General features: G+C 38.9%; 1 protein-coding gene across 5 annotated transcripts in view; it reads left to right on the plus strand.

Annotated features, from left to right (window-relative positions):
- Positions 1 to 23,318, plus strand: part of POLD3 (DNA polymerase delta 3, accessory subunit) — a 44,344-nt gene extending 21,026 nt beyond the window's left edge. For 4 of the 5 annotated variants that reach the window (XM_061380837.1, XM_061380835.1, XM_061380836.1 and 1 more), the window contains exons 6-12: positions 3,176 to 3,440; positions 4,054 to 4,126; positions 6,180 to 6,345; positions 9,684 to 9,790; positions 15,560 to 15,669; positions 16,769 to 16,847; positions 21,095 to 23,318. In XM_061380837.1, coding sequence (XP_061236821.1) covers positions 3,176 to 3,440; positions 4,054 to 4,126; positions 6,180 to 6,345; positions 9,684 to 9,790; positions 15,560 to 15,669; positions 16,769 to 16,847; positions 21,095 to 21,297 — 1,003 coding nt within the window. In that variant the 3' untranslated portion in view covers positions 21,298 to 23,318. Of the gene's footprint in view, positions 1 to 3,175; positions 3,441 to 4,053; positions 4,127 to 6,179; positions 6,346 to 9,683; positions 9,791 to 14,154; positions 15,540 to 15,559; positions 15,670 to 16,768; positions 16,848 to 21,094 lie in introns of those variants that run through there. The other variant, XM_061380839.1, reaches the window with a different exon arrangement.
- The last annotated feature ends 1,518 nt before the right edge of the window (positions 23,319 to 24,836 follow it).

Consider the following 24,836-nt stretch of genomic DNA (forward strand, 5'->3'; position numbering starts at 1 on the left):
AGAGCTAAGGAGAGAAATAAGAGGTAAAGATAGACATTTTGGAATCAGAGAAAATAGGTAATTAATTGGGCTACAGCGGTAGATACAGTCATGCAGAGAGAATGTATAGGATGAAAGAAGAGCAGAAAGTTAAACTCTAGCCACAGTTACTGTGTAATCTTGGGCAAATTATTTAACCTTTCTGCTTCATTTTCCTAAAATGAAACTGATAACATATCAACCTCAGGGTTGTAGGGGCTTCCCTGGTGGCTCAGACAGGAAATAGTCTACCTGCAATGCAGGAGACCCGGGTTTGATCCCTGGGTTGGGAAGATCCCCTGGAGAAAGAAATGGCAACCCTCTCCAGTATTCTTGCCTGGGAAATTCATGGACAGAGGAGCCTGGTGGGCTACAGTCCTGGGGTCACAAAGAGTTGGACACAACTGAGTGACTAACAGGGTTGTAGAGGATTAAGTGAATACATACATGTAAAGCACTTAGAACAGTGCTTAGCACACAGTAAGCACTATTTAAGTAACAGCTATTTTTTAAGGGGTGGACAGAAAAAGAGGGACCTAAGCAGAAGCAGCCAGAGATAAGGGGAAAATCACGAGTGTATGGAGTTCTAAAAACTTAAGAAGAGAGTTTCAAGAAGGAGGGACTTGTTGACAGTATCAAACCCTGTTGAGAAGTGGAATGTAATAGGAACTGAAAAGTGATGGCCTTAGTGAGAGCAGTTTCAGTGGAGCAGCCAGATTCTGGTCACCTGGGTAGATGGGGATATAAGGCAGTGGGATAGCAAATAGGGACAACTTTCTGGGAAGTTTGATGCTGAAACAGAGGAAAAAGAGAGGTGACCTGCTACAGAGGAATTGAGACTTGGGGGTAGGGGAAATGTATCCATTTTTAGAGTTGAGAATGCCTTGAACTTGTATTATTAGTAAAGATCCATAAAAAGAAGAAATGGTTGACGATACTGGAAGAGGTGGATTAACTGATACAGTTGGGTCTATATCCAGGTGGATATAGAATTGCCAAAAATAATTTCTGTAAGTTCCATGAGAATAGGGATCGTTTATTTTGTTAACCACTGTATCCCTAAAACGGTACCTGGTAACTATTAAATAAATAATTGTTGAGTGAATTAATGGTAGACATTGACTCTTTTTTTTTTTTCTGCTGCTTAAAACCTTGAATGTAATAGGCATACAAATATTTATTAGATAAATATAATTATACTGCTAAAGAGTAATTTATGTCTGGTGTCTTTTAGAGAAGGATTATAAGAAAACATAAACACCCTGATATGTTTATGTAATTTATTAGATTTCAAAAATAATCTGTATTAAAATCTAGTTTTGGCATGTCAAGCTCTAAAAATCAGTTCTATTGTATCTAGCAAGTAAGGAAACTAGAATAAAAGTGACACAAAAGTAACAAAAGTCCAAAATTAAATTTGCATAGAGACCACTAAAATAAACATGGCAAGTAGAAATGTGATAGTAGGAGACACTTTAATGAAACTTTACTTAAATACTTAAAATATCCTCAGTAGAAATGTGAAGAAAATAAACAAATAAAAAAGAAATGTGAAGAATTTATTTCCAATTAAGAAGTTTGTGTTTGGTCCTGAGAATTATGGGTCCACTGAGATCTGACTCATTGTTTCCTGTGTTTTAAGAAGTGCTATGACAGGAAGAAAGTTGATATTTTAGATTGAGCAGATTCTTCTCTCTTCAGACATGTTCCCAGTCTAACTTGGTCTCTTCCTCATTGCCAGTTCCTGGTCCTGACCCTAAGGTGTGGAAATGTAGACCAAATGGAGAAAGAGTTGTCTTGGGGCCAACTTTAGATGCTGACAATGAACTAAAACGTTGTTCTTTCCTTGTGCATGGCGGCGTTGCAGGGCCAGAGAGGAAGAATGGTGGTTGAAAGGAAATGACTTCCGCCTGTTCTTAACTCTGATGCACAAAATATTTGTGTTAATGCGAGGTTTTTCTGTGTAGACTGTAATAAATCAGTGGAAGGTTTTTGGAGCTGTGAACTCTAGCTTGGGGCTGTTCAGCCTAAAGTTACTTCAAAAATTAAATGATTTTATCCAGGTTTTTTTCCTTAGGCCAGTTAATCTCAAAGTTGTGCCTGGTTGATCTCTAAGGTAATTGCTATCATCACATAGTTTCTTAACCTCCATCTTCTCCCATCCCAAGTTGAGATGATACACTAAAGAAGGGAGAGAATCCAGAAGACTCACTTTCAGTATCTTAAATAATCTCTCTTTGAATCTTTGTATGCGCCAGGTCTTGTACTAGGTACCGGAAATACAAAGGATGAATAATATACTCACCCTCAAGGAGCTCTCACCTATCCTCAATAAGCAAAAGACTGAGGGAAATAAAATGTTGTTCTTTGTCAGGAAATGTTGGAAAACTTTGCTTTAAGTACAACCATTTGAGAAGGATGGATCAGTTACCCATTTACAACATAGAACACTATATTTTGGATTTTTGTGAAACAGGCACATCTATAATGATTACAGAGGAAGAGATGAATGTTCCCTTTAATATGGCATGCAAAGTGTGCCAAATTTTTCACTTGGCTATGGGCAGACTTCTCTGGTGCTGTTAGTTGAGATTATTATAAATTATTAACAAATGACTATAAAGGACCACAGGTTACAGGAGCTAGTGGCTCTGTTCCCAGCTTATTCCGTGTTCTAAAGCATGATCCATTCTGGTCAGGAGAGTTGCCAGGAAATTTGTTAATATTTAAAGCTTTAATTTTGAGTTAGTCAATATTTATGGTATATCTAGCCCTATAAGGTAGAGGTCTTTAAAAATAAGAGATAACCATTTGGTTTACCACAGTTGGTGAAATTACTAATATTTTCGTATTGTTTGGTATATTCTTACTATTTTGAATTAGGGTGCTTTTTTCAAAAAAGCAAAAATACCCATACAGTTTGGTAGAAGACACCTGTTTTCAGTCTTAGTTTTATTACCAACAAGATGTATAATCTAGGACTTCACTCACCTCTCTCCAGTACTTGTTGCACAAACTTATTTCTAAAATCCATTTTAATTGTAAAATTTCCTAATTTTATAGTATTAGGGTTAGAAAGCATTGTGTAGAAGAAGCAAGAGTTTGAAAGGAAGGTTTGATATGGACAGTTAATTTAATGTGACATTTCTGTCCTCAGGTTTAGTGCCATCCAATGTGCAGCTGCAGTTCCTAGAGCTCCTGCCGAATCCTCCTCTTCTGAAAAGCTTGAGCAGTCAGATCCTCCGGTATCACCTGAGACGCAAGCCAGCGATGAGCTGACGACCAATGGTCACGGCCCACCTGTCCCCAAACAGAGTTCCCAGCAGCCCAAAGGAATCATGGGCATGTTTGCTTCTAAAGCTGCTTCTAAAGCCCAAGATGCCAATAAGGAAACCAAAACAGAGGCTAAAGAAATAATGAATGTAAGTCTTCTCTCAGCTCAGAATGGGGAACTAGAAAGCATTTGATAATTCCAGTGGTTGTGGTTTAATTATATAAGGTTCTGATATTTAGTTCTAGTTTTTTCTACTTTGGTGTAGGTCGTTTAATTCTTGGGCCGATAGTTTGATCTTTGTTTAAATCCTCATTTTCCGTTCTGTGAGGGAGAGGTCATCTTGTTAAGTAATTTGGATGTCATATTGTTGTTAAGTGGTGGAACCAGAATGCAGTTCCACTTACGGTGATTACAAATGTAATGTTCTGAAGGTTTTTCCCCGTTTTGTACCATACTGCCTCTGATCTGTTTTAATTCTGTCAAAGTAAGTAGTTTTTAAATATAATAAAAAAATGTTTAGACACATTCATGGATAATAATTTTATAAAAACTATGAGAAACTAAGCTTTGGAGATGAATACCAAACGCTATGTGGTCTGGCTTTGTTCTTATACCTAGTATGTACGCACTCTGGCATGGTAATATAGAGGCTCTATGATCACGACAGTGTGTTCTACTATTGACATTTTTTACTGTTTCTTGAAGAACAGCCTAAACACAGAAAAAAAAATCATGTGTGTTTTCTTTTGCTTTGCTTTCAGGCATCTTCGGTAGGCCCCAAGGCACCAGGGAAGGGGAATGTCATAAGCAATTTTTTTGGAAAAGCTGCTATGAGTAAGCATGTTCTTAGGTTCCTTTGACTAATATGTGAATGTTAATATAATAACCTTTTATCGGAGGTGAAGGCCACCTTGTACAGTTTTTACCCATCTAACACACTACTCTGTGGTTTTCCTACATCCTGACATAAATTTGCAGTCTACAAACCTGTGTATTGATGAACATAACCGACTGGAACAGTGGATTTTACTGGTGAGCTGGGTTTGGTTGAGATCTCCTGAAGGATAGTTTACTTATTTTTGATTTTACTTCCTGCCTTGGAAAGAGAATTAAATAATAGGGTTCTTGAAAATGAGTGATTAAAGTAAAAGGGAAGTTGCTTGGTTAAACAGTGTACTGTTAATATCTTGGATGCTTTGTCGGTTTGCCTGGTATGACCATTCTGTTTCCTAAGGGGCTGCAAAAAACAAATTTTTTGCCTTTCTTATTTTTGCAGATTACTTACAGTAATGAACTAGACCTCGGTTTGAATTAAGAGGGCCCAGGTAGTAATGACCATTTATAAATATTTACATTTTGAGAAAGCAAATCTCCTTTATTTAAAAATATATATTTGGGTGAGAATTCTTTCAAATAAAAAGAACCAATAATCACATATTTCCATACTTCTCATATCAAATACACATCCCCTGAGGGTATGTGGCCAGAATACCAGGAAGAATGCAGGAGTTGAAGGGTAATTATGGCACACTTCTTGGAGCATAATGCTTTACAAAGATTTTGTGGGAAGCAATTTTGTTACATGCCTATGCAAGCAAAATTAGTCAGAAATCTGCTTTTCTGTGATGGTCAAAATGGTAGTTAGGGGATAGATTGGGGTAATAGTTTTTTTATTTCCCATAAAAGCTATCATAACACATTTTTATATTCTGAAAAAAATAATGAAAATTTGCTACTTTCAGGTTACTGGGAAAGCATGATTGTATTATTTCAGGCCCAATGCATAAGGCCAATACAGGAGATACAAGTGATGTGGGTTTGATCCCTGGGTCAGGAAGATTCCTTTGGGGAGGAAATGGAAACCCATTCCATTATTCTTGCCTGGAAAATCCCATGGATAGAGGAGCATGGCGGGCTACAGTCCATGGGGTTGCACAGAGTCAGACATGACTGAGCACATGTACACACAGTGCATAAGGAGGGCTTCCTCCTCCTGTGAAAACGTATCATGCTAAGGTCTTTCATCTTATGAATGGGTAGACAATATGTGACAGATGGAATACTTTTCAGCTATAAAAAGCAATGAAGTACTGAGACATGCTACAAAATAGATGAACCTTGAAAATGGCAAAATGAAAGACGCTGAACACAAAAGGCCACATATTATATGATTCCATTTATACAAAAGGTTCAGAATAGGCAAACCTAGAGAGACAGGTTGTTAAGGGATGGTTTGTGGAGTACAGGATTTCTTTTAGAGGTGATGAAATGTTCTAAAATTGGATAGTGGTGTTGGAATTAAGCACTGAATTGTACAGTTTATAAGGGTAAATTTTATGATATATGAATTCTGTCTCAGTAACAAACACCTTAATGTTTTATATATTTTTAAAAATTGCAGCATTGGTGACAAATTAGGAAGTCGTCATCTGTTATCTTTCTTTGCTTAAAAAGGTTTTTCATATTTTTTTCAGTATAAAAAGGAGATGCTTTTCTGCTGTCATAATTCATAAGCTGCATATTCTTGGGAAACATCTTTAATCCCTCTGACTCTTAATTTCCTCATAACAAATGAGAATGTTAGTACTTCATAAATTTGTATTCATTTTTTTCTAAGTCCTACTTTTACTATCATTTGGCCTGGGGGCTATGATATAATGAGGGATTAGCAGGAGGCAGAAATGAAAACAGTTTCAACTAGAGTGGTAGTTGGAAAGGAGAAATGTTCTCTTGACTAGACCATGAGCTCTGTTAGGACGGGGACTGTTTTTCATCCCTTTAGCCCATGTTCCTAATATATTACCTGGCACTTAGTAAACTGTCAAAGGAATGATAAATTAATATTGCACGACGGGGTTATATATCATCTGCTATACTTTATTTATAGATAAACTTAAAGTCAATTTGGATTCAGAACAAGAAGTGAAAGAAGAAAAAAAAGTGGAGCAACCTCCTCTGTCTGTCACTGAACCAAAGCTGGCAGCCCCTGTGGACCTGAAGAAATCTAGCAAAAAAGCAGAGCCTGTTAGGATGCAACAGAAAGAAAAAAAAAGGTAGGAAAATTTTGTTGCTTGTGAGGGAAGAGTGTCTCTGCTGGGGGTGAAAAGGTCTGGGCTTATTGACAGGCAGGCAGTTTTCAGTTGAGTACTAAATCCTACTTAATGCCTTAGGGATACAGCTGTATAACCAAAATTGAGAGAGACGCTCCATAGCTTATCTAGTGAAGCAGAACTTGAATCAACCAGTTCGGGTGATGTAGAGCCCAAAGCCAGTTTTTTGGGGCCCCATTGATCTAAATTGATTGTCTTCTTTACTTCAGTTTATACTTGTGGGCATGGTGTAAGTGTGCCTGAGCATATGTCTCTGTGGCTGTTTTTCACCTTAGATTGCCAGATGAGGGGTTACTGTTTCCAGTGAAATTTAAGAGAAAAAGTTCTTTGTTTTCTTTTTGTATCAATGAGTTTATTTTTCAAGTGGTAAAATGTAATTAGAAAAGAAAATAAAAAGCACACAAGCTGTTAAAAATGAATCCAGGAATTTGAGACACTACCTCATAGTTGGTAGGAACTGGTCTGTTGAAAGAAATTCTAAAGGACACTGTCAGCACTGATAGGCCCAGAAATACTTGAGTTTTGTGGCAAGGTTGCAGCCACTCTATTAGAGAACATAAACAAAATGCTGAAGTTGCAGAGGGTCAAAGCTCTGTCCAGTGGGCCTCACCTCCTCAGAATCTGTGATATGGATGGGTTAAAATGTCTCCTCCCATGAGTACAATACTCATTGATAGTTACTGCCAGAATCACATTCAGTATTTCACCACCAAGTGGGATGTTAACTCTCTGTTTTTAACACATGGTCTTCCCTTGTGGTTCAGCTGGTAAAGAATCCGCCTGCAACGCGGGAGACCTGGGTTCGATCCCTGGGTTGGGAAGATCCCCTGGAAAAGGGAATGGCTACCCACTCCAGTATTCTGGCCTGGAGAATTTCATATACTATACAGTCCATGGGGTCGCAAAGAGTTGGCATTTTAATACATGAACTTTAGCAGATTCAGGAAGTTCTTTTCTGTTCTTAGTTTGATGTTTTATAAAATGAGTGTTGAATTTTGACAGATACTTCTTCTACATTTATTGAGGTGAATGTATGGTGTTTATAAATGAGTGTTGAATTTTGACAGATACTTTTCCTACATTTATTGAGGTAAATGTATGGTGTTTCTGTTAATGTGGTGAATTACACTGACTGGTTCTCAAATTTTAAACCAACCTTGTGTTCTTGAGATAAACCCCACTTGGTCATGATGTATTATCCTTTTTATATATTGCTAGATTTGATTTGTTAATGTTAAGAATTTTTTGCATCTACGTTTATGGGGGTATAATCAGTTATATTATCTTTGCTGGTAATGTCTTTACCAGATTTCAGTATCAAAGTTATGCTCATTTCATGTGATTAGTTAAGAAGAGTGTCTTCTTCCTCTGTTTTCCAAAAGAGTTTATGTAAGATATGTATTTTTTTTTTTTTCTTAAAAATTTGATAAAATTCACCAGTGGATCCAGGCTTGGAGTTTTCTTTGTGGGAAAATTTTTATTATGAATTTGATTTCTTTAAATAGAACTATTCAAGTACATCTTTATTCTTTTGTGGTCAGTTTTGAATGTGTTTTTAAAAAAATTTATTTCATCTAAGTTAAAATTGTTCTTAATATATATAACCTTATTCTTTGAATATCTACAGAATCTGTAGGTATTGCTACAGATTTCTTCTTTCATTCCTAGTACTGGTGCTATATACTTTTTATCAATCTTATAAAAGTCTTACTGATTTTATTAGTTTTCTTGAAAAATAACTTTTACCGTTTAAAATTTTCTGTTTCATTGATTTCTGCTCTTTATTATTTCCTTCTGCTTTGGGTTTATTCTTTGTCTAGCTTAAGGTAAAAAAATATATTGATATTTGTTATATAAGAAGTATGAAAAATTAAAAAAAAAAAAGTATGGTTGAAGGTAAAAACTATGTCTTGTCCTTATTTGTGTCTGTAACACACAGTAGGCCCTTGATAAATTATTGTTGATTGAATGAATAGTGTGGTGGAGTATCCAGATAGAAGAGCTAAATAATGTCAAGATGGATTTAGGTTTTTTTATTATGTCATTGTTGCTGTTCAGTTGCTAAGTCGTGTCTGACTCTGCAACCTCATGGACTGCAGCACACCAGGCTTCCCTGTCCTTCACTGTCTCCTGGAGTTTGCTCAGACTCACGTCCATTGAGTCTGTGATGCCATCCAACCATCTCATCCTCTGTCATCCCCTTCTCCTCCTGCCCTCAGTCTTTGCCAGTAGCAGTCTTTTCCAGTGAGTTGGCTCTTTGCATCAGGTGGCCAAAGTATTGGAGCTTCAGCTTCAGCATCAGTCCTTCCAATGAATATTCAGAGTTGACTTCCTTTAGGATTGACTGGTCTGGTCTCCTTGCTGTCTAAGAGACTCTCAAGAGTCCTCCAGCACCACAGTTCAAAAGCATCAATCCTTTGGCACTCAGCCTTCTTTATGGTCCAACTCTCACATCCATATGTGACTACTGGAAAAAACCATAGCTTTGACTATATGGACCTTTGTCAGCAAAGTGATGTCTCTGCTTTTTAATACGCTTTGTAGGTTTGTCATAGCTTTTCTTCCAAGGAGCAAGTGTCTTTTAATTTCATGGCTACAGTCACTATCCACAGTGATTTTAGAGTTAGAGTCACCTTAATGTTTTCTGCCTATGCCTTTGTTCATGTTGTTCTTTCTTTATAAAATTATGTCTCCCTTTTCTATCTGATAAACTGTTTAGATTTTGAAGTTTTAAAATAAGACTCATGTCACTTAACATTTATTTGTTCAGAAAAATTTATCATATTGTATTTTATAGTCAGTGGTATTTGTATCTGTTTTTCCTGCCAGAGCTTCTTAAGAACAATGGTACTTTTTTGATCTTTGCATCTGGGTGTTTAGCAAAACGTCTTTATGTAAGTAGTAGCTGCTTATTTAATGCTTGTTGAATGACTGAATCAACAGTCATTCAACTGTTGCATTCATAATGCTTGTTGACTTAATGAATTATGAATGCATTCATAATGCTTGTTGAATGACTGAATCAAAAGTAGGGGAAGTAAGGAATTTAAAGAAATTTTCAATGATCTGGTAAGTAGCTTACAGTGGTCTTTAGAGAGCTAGAGGAAGTTTTTATTCTGAAGTGACTTAGTTGTGTGTGGGCAGTTAGTGGAGTATCCTACTTTTATTTTCTACCCTCTGGAATTAAGTTCATGAATTATGAAGCAAGGCCGATAGTAGCTTATGAATACTTATATTTTTATTTTGTGTAACATGCTTAAATTATTCCCAAATGGCAACAGGAGGAAGCAAATGGAGTTATCTGATGATGAGACAAAAGAAACTGAAAACATGAAGAAAAAGAGGAGAAGAATCAAACTTCCTGAGTCTGATAGCAGTGAAGATGAAGGTGGGCATTGCTAATTTTTTTATTTTAAATTTTAATTTAAAATTTTAATTTTTGGCTAGTGGGATTGTCTCAGTCAAATTGGGCTGCTATTATAAGAATACCATAGACTGGGAGGCATAAACCACAGGACTTTATTCGTTATAGTTCTGAAGGCTGAGAAGTTCAAAATCAAGGTACAAGCTGATTCAGTTCTTGGGAGAGGCTCTCTTCCTCATTTGTAGAAGAATACCTCCTTTCGTGTTATCCATGGTAGAGAAAGAAATCATCTTCTTTGTGTCTCTAATCTCATTCATTACAGTCCTGTCCTCGTTTTATCTCCCAAAGGTCCCTTTTCTGCTACTATTGATGATTTGGGCTTCAACATATAAATTTTGAGGGAACACAAATATTCGGTCCACAGAAGGGTCAGTTCTTCTTGTGATGACTTTAGCTCAAGAAGCTAAAAAGTTGCTTATTATGGGTTGCAGTGACAATAGTAATCCTAGGACTGAGAGACACAGTGTACCTGTTTCTGTTCAAAACCAACTTTTAACCTTTTAACAAGAACCATAATCTTCTGGTAATTTGTGAAAGTAGCAAACACAAAGAGAAGGAGGATAAGGATTATTATTATATTTATTATCAAGGATATTTTCTTTTTTAAAAAATAAAATGGAGCTCTTCCTTTGGGTACCTTCATGTGTGTCTTATAAAAAGTGAGATTGTAGGCATCAGGGGTAATGGTGCTGTTTTGTACCACATAAGTAAAAGCACACTGAGATGAATCTGCATTGTTGTTGTGGAAAAGGAATGACACTGTGGACCCTCCTAGTTTTAAGTTGTAGACACTGCTGTAAAATAAGTACAGAGTACGGGCAAGAATCTCGCCTGGAAAATTAATGTGCCTTTTAAGAGAAGATCAAGTAGTCTAAGAGCCAATTCAAGTATTCTTCCCAAATTATGTAAATGAAAATATATAGAAAAAGGAGGGACTTCTCTGATGGTCCACTGGTTAAGACTGCATTCCCAGTACATGGGGCCCAGGTTCAACCCCTGGTCAGGGAACTAGATCCTACATGAAACTAAGATTCTTCATGCACGTGGCAATGAAGATCCCTTAGTGCCGCAACTAAGACCCAGTACAGCCAAGTAAATTTTTTTTAAAAAAGACCAAAGAGAAGGATTTCTGGGTTGGACTGATATGCCATATGACTTCATCTCTGAAAAGCCTGCTCTGAGAACTGGTGGTGAAAAGCTTGAGCTGCTGTGATTGATTCTCCATGAATTCATGGCATATTATTTTAGGAAATGGCCAGAACTCTCATCCAAAGGGATTCAGCATCATGTAAAGGTAGACAAAAGCAAACAAACTGAGAGATTCTTTAAGAGATTAAAGAGAAATGAATGCAAAAAAAAGAAACCTGCTATGCTGTTGAAGGGCAAAGCTAAACTTGTTAAACTCCAGTCTTACCAGAAACTACTATAAGAAGCACTAAAAGTGGTAACAGAGGCAACCCAAACTGGGGGAGTGTTATCTCGAGTGAGCTGAAAAACAAATTATAGATGGCAGTCACACAAAGGAAACGAACAGACCTGAGAAACTGTACAAGCAGGTTGACTGTGCCTATGGCAGGGCTGCACCTTGGACTCCTCCCTCGACTTGGGGTTTTTGTTGACTGTGAAACAGATAGGGGTTTGGTATTGTGAGCATCCCAGTGGGATGCTGAATCCTCATTCCATGTCATTTATCAAAATGATTTAACCAAGATCACAAAAAGGAAGATTTCGAAGTGTGTAGATGAAACAACCATCAAGGAACATTCTGATTGGTTAAGAGTTGAGGAAATAGAGGCAACTCTGCAGACACATAGGAAAATAACTTAGAAGGTAACTTAGGAATGTGTGCTAACTGGAGCAGTCATCCCTAATTCCAACCAGGAAAAGAACTTGAGGAAGATTCTGGATAAGTCTTTGAAATCATCAGCCTTAATATACATTAAAAAATAAACTAGATACTCTAGTATTAGTGAAGGAGTCAGCCGTAATACTGTGATTGATTGAACACTCTTTACATACTTCTGAAATACTCTCTGTAGTTCTAATCCTTAGCTCACAAAAATGATACTCTTAAGTGACTGGAAATAAGAGTGGGGTTATTTAGTCTGGAAGGGAGAAGAAATGTGAAAGAGGTGGGCAACCCATTATAACATGATACAGAGCAGAGGCACTCAGATTTTTTTTATCTGGGAAAGATAATTTTTGGCATTTGACTAAATTTATAAACTATTGCCATTTTATTCCTAAATTTCTTCTTTGTCTCAGAGCCAATGGGATTTTACTTTAAACCTTCATACAGTCTCTAACCTGCTATTGCTTTATTTCTGCTATGCTGAATATGTGCTGTCAGTTCAGTAAGCTATCTTCAGCTAGAAGTTGGCAACAGAAGTGGAGCAAATGGCAGAGACTTTGGAGTCAGACAGACCTGGGTTTAAAAGCTTACCTCCACTACTGACTGTGACTTTAGGCAGGTTACTTCTTCAGTTCCTTGTTTTCTCTTCTCTAAGATAGGATGTTATCACATAAGATAGGCCTTTTATGAACATCAAATAAAATGCTGTTTGAAAAGTGCCAGGACAATGCTTAACATATAATCAGTTTTCTTAATATTCACCCCACTTTTCCTGTTGAAAGTCAGTAAGCGTTTAATGGTAATAATATACTTGAAAGTACCTTCTCTCAGAAAACTCCCTTCAACTTCATATTCTTAACTATATACCCGAGAAAGTATTCCTTTTTCTTTCTCCCTGGCAGACTCATAAGCACCGTTAGCAGTTCTGTATACTCTCTGTCTAAAGTAAAGAAAGGCCAGACCCAGAAAGAAATAACATGAAGAGTAATATCTATATTGCTAGGAAAAAGTAGTTTTAACTGGTATGTTTCAGGCTTTGCTACCGTTTTCAGTCCTTGCAAATTGTTTATAGAGAATGGTAAGCAAATGACCCACCCCCACCCCTTTTTTGAAGGTTAAGATAAGTAGTTTAAAAAATTTCCTAGGAAGCTATGAATGGTTTCCAGGAATTCTAATTACCCATCTCTTCCAGAAAACTGGTAAACAGTGGTTACATTGCTAGATCCCTGCAATTATCTTTACCACAGTTCTTATTCTGCCCCAGTGAAGGGTGCTTTCCTGGGGTAAGTGGTGTTTCACTACTTGAGTACCTTTCATCTGAAGAGCTGCAAAATCACTTACAAATATATTTAAAACACACCAATGCACCCATCATTCCATAGCTTATATCACTAAAAATATGTTGAAGGAGTACAGTCGTCTTGGTAATAAAGACTAAGGCAGACAGACATGGATTCTAACATATGAAAGTGGGCAAGTATTTTTTTTATTAAGTCTCTTTGAACCTTGGTTGTATAAAACAAATAGTAATAGTGATTTTTGTGGGGTTATTATAAAAATGAATGATTAATGTTTGTAAGCCCAGAAAATTCTAGTTGTTTTCCCTATCCTTTCTTAAAATATTGTAATTAAAAAAAAATTTAAGTAATACATATATAAGTGTTATATATTAATAGTAACCTGTCCTATCAGACTCACCTAATTGACTGATGCTTCTCTTGTCAACTTCTTCTCATCCGCCTTCCATCTTCCAAGGGTTTGTTGAAATTTCTTATTCCTTAGGAGCTCTTGGCTCCTGTGACATTCTCTTCCCTATTATGAGGGGGTTACATTTCTTTCCTTTATTATTGTTACGTTTCTCATTGAGGGTGTGTGGAAGGCAGAGGGAGGCATATGCCGAATCTTCCTTGACTTAGAAGCTCCTCATCCCAATTATAGTTCAGAAAATGATTCTTTTATTAAAAATGTTACTGTATATTCAGCGCTAGGGAAGTGGTGGTGCCTCTGCCTGTATGGAGCTTAAGAGTCTGAAGGGGGCTCTAAACAGCTCCACACGTGCAGTGAGGGGGTCTTAGAGGGTGCCGCTGGGATTGTGTGTTTTCCTTGGTTAAGTCAAGTGGTTGCAGAACTGGAAACAGAATAAGAACTCATAAATTTATGACTGAGTACTCAAAATTCCTTTTCTTTGGCGTCCTCACTGCATAAACGTCTCTCCTACCACTGTAACTCATTGCTTCACAGCTTTCTTAATAACTATACCTTCAGGAAAATGGGTGCTTGGTTCTGGTGGTTTGACTGGACTTTTTCTTTCTCAAGCTCCTGACATGTTCTAGCCTCCCAGTGCTGGTTAATAGCTGGACCACTTTGCTTTTATGTTTCTATTTCCTAGAGTTTATAAAGTTTGGGGGCCCATTTCATACTTGAAGTGTGTAATTTATTGTTTCTTTCTGGCTGTTGTTCTGCTTCACCTCTTTAGGTCATTTGGCCTTGAACTCTCCACTGTCATAATTTTTAACACTGACCTAATGAGTTGGGAGAATTTCAGATCCAAGACTTGTGCTAAGAATTTGAATACAGCCAGGAGATTCAGGGAGCAGGTGAGGCTAAGCAGCTCCCCAATCCCTTGACCAGCAGTTTCTTTGCGGTGATTAAGCAATGGGTCAGCTGAGGATTTTCACTTCCCTTCTCATGGGCCTTAAACTAAGACCACTGTTTCTGGAACTGTTCAAAACTGATGGGATCCCTCTGGTGGTGCTCTCTTTTCAGGTGGTACCATTTCCATAATCATATTTGTCTCCTTAAAATATTCTTTTCTTGCTGATCATATAATGAGCAAGTCTTAGTTGTTAGAGCTATAATTGTGATCATCATTTCAAAGATGATTCCACAACCCCATGGTTTATGCTGTTCAATGTCAGCTGGAAAATTTAAGTCTAACGGACATCTCAGGTGATTGCAAATAGTCCTTAAATCACAGTCACAAAATCATTGTTACTATTATTTATTGCATACAACAGAAGTTCATAGAGATTTTTTTAAAACTTGCCCACCTTCATATGCTAGGATCCATATTGGTCTGCCTTAGTCTTTATTATTAACCCAAGTGTTCTCCTTCAGTATGCTTTTAGTGACATAAGCTTAAGGAATGATGGATGTGTTGGTGTGTTTCAAATGTAGTTGTAATGGAGTTGTAGCTCTTCCGTTGAAAGGTGCTCACACTTGGTATAATCTGAGGACTCTCTCCACTTACTTCATCTTAAGAAAATGTCTGTCCCTGCATGGTAGGCAGCATGGGATAGTTGAAATAGTCAGGCTGCGGAATCAGACTGACTGGGGTTTAAAACCTCTTGCCTCAGTTGCAAGCTCTGTGCCCCTGGCAAGCTAATCAACCTCTCAGAACCTCTGTTTACCCAACTCTAATGTATGAATGATAGTATTTGTCTCTTAGGTTTGTTATAAGGAGAAAGTGAAGTAATGTCACTGAAATAGATGACACATGGTAGATGATCAGTGGATATTTTTAAAACAACTGCATACCCTGACTTATCTATAAAATTAGAAGCTAGCTAAGATGATCTCTAAGGTACATTCCAGCTCTAATAATTTTTTTTAATTGGATTATAATTGCTTTACGATGCCAGCTCTAAAAATTTTTGATTCTTTGATTCTCTTTATATGAAAATTGATAAAATGTGTATTTTAAAGATATCTGTCTAGTTATATGTATATTAATAGATATATAACTGCAGAGTCCTTGATTGTCGTGAATTACTGCTTGCAGAATACCCTTTGCTGGACGTGGAAGTGTAGAGAACTAGTGAGCGGGCATTGTACCAGACACTGTCGTGGTTCTCTTATCTAAGTTTGTTCCCTTATTTCAGTCATACCAGACTCTCCTGGAGCTTATGAAGCTGAGTCACCATCCCCACCTCCTCCTTCTCCTTCTCCTGAACCAGTGCTAAAGACTGAGCCGGAGCCTCCTCCTGTCAAGGTAAAACTTTACTGGGATGTGTCCTTTATCGCCCAAGAATGAAGCCACTCTGCTGCGTTAGTTCTCTGCTCTACACTTCACATGTGGCAGTAGCTGGCTCCTATCTCATCCTGCTCTCCTGTAGGTGGTACAGAATGGACATTCCCTCTCTTCTCACAGGAAGGGCAAGTTGAGCCATAGGGCATCATCTCAGGAATGTAGCCGAGGTCAATCCTGGGGGCTCTTTAGTTTTTCATGACTTCCAGTTTCAGAGCAGCTGTGCTATCCAACTTCTATTGGCATTATGCACAGTTAAGTGTAGCAGAGTTTGTGAAAGAGTAGAACAAACAACTTATGTGTCTTTGTTGCTCTTCTAGAAAAGGGCTGCAAATGGGGAAATACAGTTTTCAGTAATCTTCAGCTGGGTCTTGTCTGCATCTTTAAGTGTAAATAATGAAGGATTGAGAAGTTGGGTTTGTTTTTTTTTTTTTTTTTTATGATTATTAGTTTTCCTTAATTCATTGACTGTCATTTAAATTTGGCACTAAATTCCTCATTAGCTTAAAAGAAAATGGAGTGAAAGGCCAGTGGAGAGAAAAAGAAGTTGGTATAAGTAAACCTTTTTGATACTGAATTAGACAGTTGTAATGTTGCAGTGTCGAGGCTGAACTAGCAGGTATCCGCAGCAAGGCTGGATGCCTTGGAGACCTGCAGTCTAGGGGCCTTCCCTGGGCGCTTCCAGTATCTGCTGTGGCCTTCCGTTAAAGCCCTTACCGCAGTGGTCTGTTTTCCTTGTCTCTCTCCTCCAACTAAGGCTGTTGTCCCATTGGTCTTTTTAACCATGGTGCCTACTCTCTCCAACAAAAGTTTGTTGACTGAATGAACACAATTCTTTGCTCAGCATGCGGCCTCTCTTCTCACAATGAGGTATCAATGAGCATAACTTGTCTGTGGTTGGGCTGGTCCCCTAAAGGGAAATTTGTAGATACCTTGTGTAACTTTTTATCCTCATAAAATATTGGAGGGTGATTGTCAAAAGATAAAAAAAAATTTTGTTCTTCTCTACAGCTTGATTGGTTAGTTTAATGTTGTATCCTCTGATCTTCCTGTGACCTTTTAGGGCTCTGATGGAGAAAACAAAAGAAAACGAAAACGTGTGCTGAAATCTAAAACCTTTACAGATGAGGAGGGCTGCATGGGTAAGAAAAAATGTTGGCTCCAGGGATAGAGTTATGACCGTAGAGAGCACCTTAATCCCTCACAGAGCAGGGCGCCTCATCACCATGTGATGCTGGCTGCTTGGCTGTGGCCCACACTGAGTGGCTGAGTCGGGGAACACTGCAACTACAGAGTACCTGCTTCCTGTTTGTTTCATACACTTGAGATCTTGGATAAAAGTTGCAGCGTCTCTGGTTGGGGAGTTTCTTGATCTGTGGCGTGGAGGGGAAAATAGCCATTTTGCCTACATGTGAGATTGTTGTGAAGATTCACGTGAAGTAATAGATTTAAAAAAACACTTTCAAGGTGAAAACCACAATACCAACTTTAAGTATTATCAAAGACACTGAGAAACAAGTGGGGTTGTTTTGAACGTTTATTTTATACATTTGAACTGTGGAAAAGAGGCTCCTGCAGATGATTGGACTCTGAAGAGAGTGTCAGGAGTCGTCTTCGTATTTTGTCCCATTTGTTGTTTAGAGGGGTATGACTTCCATATCACTTCCTGTGTGTTTCCTGTTTTGTAAGTCATGTTAGATAAAAGCATGTTCCTTTTACAGAGATTTAGAGGGAAAATGCAATTCAGGCTTTGAGTCATCACTTGAGTCCCGATGAAATGTTAAAATCCTGGTACTATCTTTTGTGTTTGTGATGAGTTGTGGGTTTAGGCTCTTCAACCTCTTGTTAGGGAGGTGGCCCTTAAGTGTCATTTCTTTTTTCCTGTGGCATCTGCCACACCTCAGCTCTTGTAGAGAAGTATTTTTTCCCTTTCTTGATTTTCCTTTTCTGGTTCACATTTTTGTCTTAAAAAGGTTTAATTGACTATGAAGAATCAACTTTTCCAAACAGTGTGCTTGTTAAAACTAGTGAAGACATCTCATTGACCTTGAGCCTCTCTGGTTCCCTACCTCACTCAGCTGCAAAGGCCTCTGCCACTTTCACTGTAGCATATGCTTGGGGAGTAAAATTCCTCACACAGGACATTTTGGTCTTTGCAGTGCCAACTTTCTCGTGAGCCTATGAATTCTGGACTTTGGTCTTGTTTTATTTGTTTTTGCTTTCAATCTTCTAGTCATGAATTTCAAGCCTCTTGGTTTGTTAGTGGTAATTTATGTATTTACTATTGAATTTTTTTATTCGTTTTCATTTTAAGAGGACAGAAGCATCAGTGCTAGTTTTTTCCTCCTGCTACCCCAAAAGAAAAGCATCAAAAATACCTTTATAAGAGTTCATTGGGGATTTGTGGCTAATTACATATTGCTTTGTTCAAAACACAGTTCTCAAGTTTTGGCCAGGTATGGGATGTGAACTTTTTTGTACTCCTGTCTCCAGACAGGACTATTAAGAGCCTTGGATGCAACAATGAAAACTGTGCTCACATAGCACATTTTTTTTGAAAAGTTTTTATTCCAAACTCAACTTAATGAATCTTGGCTCCTGTAACCAACAAAAGAGTTCTGCTTTTCTCTCTGTGCTCAGACTGTTCCAAACGTACCAGCTCAGGGGGCTTGTCCTGCCCTGTGCTGGATCGCAGTTATTCTGTAGATTTAAAAAGCTGATCTTTCCCTTTCTGTAAGTTCACTGCAGGGACTGGGGAGTTGGGCCCCTGAGATATGTGTGGGGTAGACTTCTGGACAGGGTAGATTTATAAGAGCAAAACAGTTGAGTGGAAAAGAATTCTGTTACCCCCACAAACTGGGCCTTTTTTTTTTTTTATGGCAGCCCAGAAAAGTGGCATGTTGTTCAGCTAAAATAAAGGTCCTGTATTTTTAAGTTGAAATCTCCTTTGTTCTGTAGTTTGAAGTAGCTACAGCTTTGAATATAGAAATGCTCCTTTTAGCTCTTAAGGGCTATACCAAGTGTTCTGCTTAAGAAATTCTGTTGATGCTGCCCTGACTGATTTTTAACTCCTTTAAGCAATGGATTGCACAGAACTGGCAATGAGACAGCCAGTGGTTAGTCAAGAAATAATGAGCTAATTGATGCTGAAGTTTAATATTACAGACATGCCACCAGTTTAATACAGAATATAGCTTATGGAGGAGCAAGCTTTGTAGTAAGTCATGTCTTTTCTGTATGTGTAGATAGATGGCTCTTTGGACTTGCCTGATTTGAGATATTGAGTCAACAGCTCATAATTTTGTTCCAAAGTCCAGTTATGTAGTACTTTGGCATCAGAATGGGGATGATGTTCTGCGATCATAATTGTTGCACTATAGGCCTACCATGGAAGTTCTCTAAATAATCTGAGAGCAACATTTCTTACATTTTGCTGAGTATATACATTACTTGAAGATCTTGCCAGATTTCAAATTCTGATTCAGTAGGCCCTGGGGGTAGGACTTAAGATTCTGTATTTCTAATAAGCTCATGGGAGATGCTAATGCCTCTGGTCTGGGAAGCCTTAAGGCCTCCAAGAATGCTCAATATATATTTTAAACTTTTTAGTGTTTATGTAGTCTCCAAGTTGGCAGGAGTCACCCAAAGTGAATTCTAGGCTCTTGAAAGTAATGATAAATCCTAGGAACTCTTGCGGGGTGGGGGTGGGAGGACGACTGTTAATTATGCAACCTTAATAAGAATAGACGGATAAGGTGAAGGAATACTCCACTGCTAGAGCCAGTTGATCTCCAGCATGGCCAATGAGGGGAAAATATAGCATTAAAGAGAGCTTGCCAGAGATTACTGGATGTATTTGTACTTTCTCTGAGGCAGCAGATGACCTTTTACAGGGAAGCAACGAACAGTGATTCTCAAGGTGTGGCCCCCAGACCAGCGGCATGTCAGTATCACCTGGGAACATGTTAGAAAAGCAAATTCTCAGGTCTGCCCCAGACCTACTGAATCTAAACACTCTGGAAATAAAGCCCAGCCATCCATGCTTAAACAAGGCTTTAAGTAATTCTGATACACATTAAAATTGGAGGTTAGGTAAGTGACATACTAGGTATTAGAACACAGGTGTATTTGATTCCAAAGTCTATGCCTCTAGAACAGTTTGACTGACATATTTTATTTGAAAGAAATGATCAATAATTGAGAGCTTGAAACTATCACTGTTCCTTAATGGGAAAAAAAAATACCTTTCACTTTGCTCACTTGAATATGTATTATGCATATTATGTATATGCATGTATATGCATATTACTCTGTTCCGCTAAGAAAAGGAGTTCTCCGTTTTTCATCATGTGCTGAGAAAGGGCTTAGGTGGTGTTGGTTGTGCAGCTGCTGCATCTCTCTAAAGTCACAGGAGGGTGGCATTGTACTGTTTCTTGTGGTTGCCGTGCACACTGCAGTAGTACTGAAGAACCTCGTCGGTTCTGGAACATCATTGTTGGAAGCCACTGTCTGTGCCTGTGCCCTGGGGGCTTTCTTATAGTGACTCCTCACTCATGTAGATTTTTTTAAAGTTTCCTGTAGGAAGAATTCAGTGAATATTTTGGTAGGAGAAAAGGCAAAATATGCCCTTGGCCGACAGGGAGTAAAAGTACTGGTAACTTTCTCATTTTATCATCGTCTTTCCTTAAAACTATCAGGTTTGCCATCTGATTGAGTTTGCCTGAGATAGTGTCTTCATGATGCAGACCACTGCTAAATCTTGGGTCACTGAGAACCAAGAACTGAACAAGGGAGGAACTAGCTAATCTCCAGTTCTCTGTACTTAGGACACGTGGAGCCTCGTGACATCAGGGCAGGGCTAGCCAGGAGGTACCATGGCAGTGAGCCTAGCTAGGCAGGACGGGGACTAGCAGGTGGAACCGAGACTAAGAGCGGGAAAACCAGAGGTGGCGATGGCAGCACTGTGGGTCAGGAGGTGAGACTGAAGAAGTCAGTGAGAGCGTGGAGGTAGAAGCAAGTGTTTGAGATTGGAAGCAGACGGTTCTCATACAGGGTTCAGGCAGTTAGCTAGCACAGACCAAGGCCCAAATGCAGGATTTGGGCAATCAAATGATACGGGCCCACTCAAAGATGGGACACAGCAGTGACAGGATAGGGGTAATGTTGATTTTGAGCCACAGCTCGGGCCTGTGAGCTCAAGATACTGCCTCCAGCCTGAGGTGGGATCTGATCTCCCAGCAGTATTAAGCTGCGGTGATCGGTGAGCACACCTCTCTTGGTCAGTGGGACTGAGGGGATTGGAGTGAACCAGACAGCTTATTCTCTCTCAAGAGCAGTGTTCTAAATGACTCAACCCACTCATATCCTGTTTTTCCCCTCGTTCTACCAGTGACTGAGAAAGTCTACGAGAGTGAATCCTGCACAGATAGTGAAGAAGAGCTTAAGATGAAGACTTCCTCTGTCCATAGGCCTCCTGCCATGGCTGTGAAAAAGGAACCCAAAGAGGAACGAAAGGGCCCAAAGAAGGGAACTGCTGCTATGGGCAAAGCCAATAGACAAGTGGCCATTACTGGCTTCTTCCAGAGAAAGTGAACTGCCATCTCTGCTAGGTCAGAGATGTGGTGTGGTCAAGGGACAAGCCCAGGACGTACAGACTCTCACTTACTGTGTAAGTTCATCCAGCGCCTCGCCTCACCTGTGTCAAAAGACTGTTCTTCCACCCTGTAAGGTTTATACGGCTTCTGGTTTTCAGCAAAAAAGAAATCACCTGGACGCAAGAGGCAAAAGAATATTTAAAAAGCTGTTACCTTCTAATGACATTTTTTTAAGCACAATTTTGACCTGTCCAGGAGAAGGTTTCACTCCAAAAATATATTGGAACAGGTTTCTGAATTATCACTGAAGCCATTAGTGGCGAATCCACTGTGTCCTACCCATCCTTTGCCCTTACCCATCCATGTGTGGCTCAGGAAGTGATCCTCCTCGTTCTTTTGTGCTCCGTGGACTTATGCAGGTATTTTTTTATCCCTGAATTTTACTGGGTGTGTCTATCATCCCCCTACCCTCCCTTCCCCACTACCACCCTTCTGTGTGAAGTATTTTCTGTAAGTCTTTTAAAGCTTGGACTAAGGCTGAAACAAAAATCTGCCTGTAATCCTCTTTTCCTCCATTATAAAGTACACTGACACACCTGGCCACAGACCAGCATGTTACTTGTGTTCTAGCCCTTTCACAAAAGCTCTTACTCTCTAGACCTTTACTTGCAATTAGTGGTTAGGGAAAAGCCTGAGGCAGAGCACAAATAGAAAGTCATGATGTATTCAACCCCCAGAAATTACTTTGAGTCAGCACTGATGATATTAGAGGACTTGTCATGTTGCTGGCGGAGGGTGTGCTGTATATTGCTCTTTGTGATTTTTGTCTCCTCTCCGCTCTCCCTTTCCCACTGTCAAGACCTAGAGAGGGAAACCCACACAGTGAAATGAAGGCTAAAAAGAGAAGTCCCTTCTTACACACAGTGTACGACAGTTAAGTAAAATTTCTCCTCTTCAAGGAACCTGAATATTAGAAACAGCAGTTTTCCAGAAAGGTAATGAGAAAGAGGTAAAGCACCTTGGCTGTCAGTGTTGCTCCTCTGTAGTTTTAACTCCCCACGTGCTTAAAAGTAAAGGTTCCCAAGAAGAGATGGAGAGAGCCAAGTCATTGGTACATCTCAACATTTTCATTTTTTATTCGTGGAAAATCATTTATTTAGTGAAAACTTGGAAGCAACTTCCTGTATGGCTGGACAGTGAGCTTGGGGGATGGAGGTGGTGTGGTCGACCTTGCACAGTGAGCTCCGAGGAGAGGGAAGGAACGCAGGCTCAGCTGCTGGCCTGACTCATGACTAACAGAGGAGGGATGTCTGACTTGCCTCTTCTCCATCCACCTTTGCCTGGTGTATGTCGTAAGTGATGCAGTCAGCCATCTACTGTTTAAGGTTAGGTTTGTGACTGACCTTTAATTAATAGGAGCTTCTTTAAGCAACTGTCATCCAGGCCCCTCCAGCCAGGCACCCCATGGACTTGATTAAAACCAGAGGTTTGGGAGATGAGTCCCGGCGATATGTCTACAACTTGAGAAGACAGAGGCTTTGTGAGCAAGCTGAGTAAAGGTTGACATATTCCAAACCTCTTTCTTTTTAAAACGTAAAAGGACAGAGAGAAGGCTGGAAGGGCTGAACTTAAACCTTTACAAAAAAATATCTGGAGAGGAATCCCTTTTAAATGGTTATTTTTGTCATTGCCTCTAGTCATTTTTCTAACTAGAAATGGAAAATTAAAAAAGCAACAATCCAGTCGTTTTTTAAAAAATTACATTGGGATCTCTAATAAAATCACATTTCGAATTGGAAACCTCTGGTGCTGGTGGAGTTCTGTCTTTGCAAGGATAATGCAAATCCTGTGATCACTGTGCCCAGTACGCTGCCTACACTCTGAGCCGTCTGGGAGGCTTGGTAAGTAGTAAGTACTGGCTATTTTTTTCTTTTTGTAAAAAAAAACAAAAAACAAAAAAAAAACTACCATGTTATTCACATGAGTTAAATAAATTTGAGAAGTTGTTTTAAAACAGTGCTTCAAACTGAGTGTCTGATGAGTCTGTTACTTGACAGGACAGCAAGAGTGTATGCAATTATTCAAACTCTGAACAGGAAGAAGGCTGGTTTTCAGTTTATATTGTTAAAATAGCATACCCATAGTCTGAGATGGACAAGTTATTTGCTGTCTTCATCACTTTTCAGCCCTGTGGGAAATCTTAGTTTCAGCCAACCTCATGTTTTAGTTCCTTGAGAAGAAATTCTTGTCCTGATCCTGCACATTGTGTTAGTCTGGCTTCACTACTTGCTGGCTGTATGACCACGGGCAGATTTCTAAACCTCAGGTTCTTTATCAAACTAGAGCTCAGACAAGTTACCGTGGATTGTCAAGGGTGAAGTAATTTATATACAGAATAAATTCAGAACACGTAGGTGCTTTGCAAATGATGGCTTCCTTCTTGATGTCATAAATGATGCAATTAGCCACCAGCTTCCTGAAATGTTATCGAGGATATGACCCAGATGTTACACTCTTTCAAAATCATCATTCTGGCTGTAAATGTAGTCAAAGAGGGAACGAAGATTGTTATACTGTTTTATGCAAGGTTTTAGAGAGTATATTTTCCTACTGAGAGAAAGTAAGATTCACAAATGACTATCTTTACTATTCATGAAGACATTGTACATCACATCAGGCTTCTGTCGTGACCACTAGACTATAGAATCCTAGAAATTCTATAGAAATCCTAGTTTCTTCTACTAGTTGTCCTCAGGAACTGGTAGAAGAAATAAGGAGGTAAAATGAAATTGCAGCATCACATGGTGAGTGCAGTTGTAAATGAGCACAGGGTCTTCTGAGAGCCCACGGGAGGGCGGGTGTTGGGGAAGTCTTCCCAAAGGAGAGAAAACTAAGCAGTTTTTCTGAAGGATGAGTAGGATTCTACCAGGCAAAGATGAAAGGATTTTTTCCAGGCAGAGGAACAGGACTTTTAGGGGGAAAGGAACTGTTAGAATTTGGAAATAGGGAGGAAAATAAACCGAGAAGCGAAGTCGGGGTCTTGCTAAGGAATTTGGATTTTATTTGAAAACTGTGGGGGCCAATTGAAGAATTTTAAGAAGAGTAACATTAGAAGTTGATGTTTGTTTAAGCATGACAGCTGGCATTGTCTTTGATTTTGTGTGCCATATAGGGAGTGTTTCTACCCATGCTTGCACGTTGTATCTTAGTTCTAGTGATATTTAAAGTTCTGATGGAATTAAAAATGTCCTGGTTAAAGTACGACTGCTTAATTCTGGCAGTCGGGATAGGCAGCTGCAGTATTTTCCCTTGTCTTCCTGCATCAACACAACTTTCTCTAGCAGAAGTGATTTCAAGTTTTTAAAAAGTGATTTTAAAAAACTGGTAGTTCTCCTCTGACATCTCAGTGATATGTGGCTCTGCTCATTTCCCTGAAAAAAGCAGAGGACGAGTGGAACAGTTCTATTCCTTTTCTTTGTTTCTCTAAGAAGACATTAGTTATTATACAGGAGAGAGCTGAAGAGAAGGGCCATATAA

Source organism: Bos javanicus, chromosome 15, assembly GCF_032452875.1.
Source record: "Bos javanicus breed banteng chromosome 15, ARS-OSU_banteng_1.0, whole genome shotgun sequence".
Classification (NCBI taxonomy): Eukaryota; Metazoa; Chordata; class Mammalia; order Artiodactyla; family Bovidae; genus Bos; species Bos javanicus.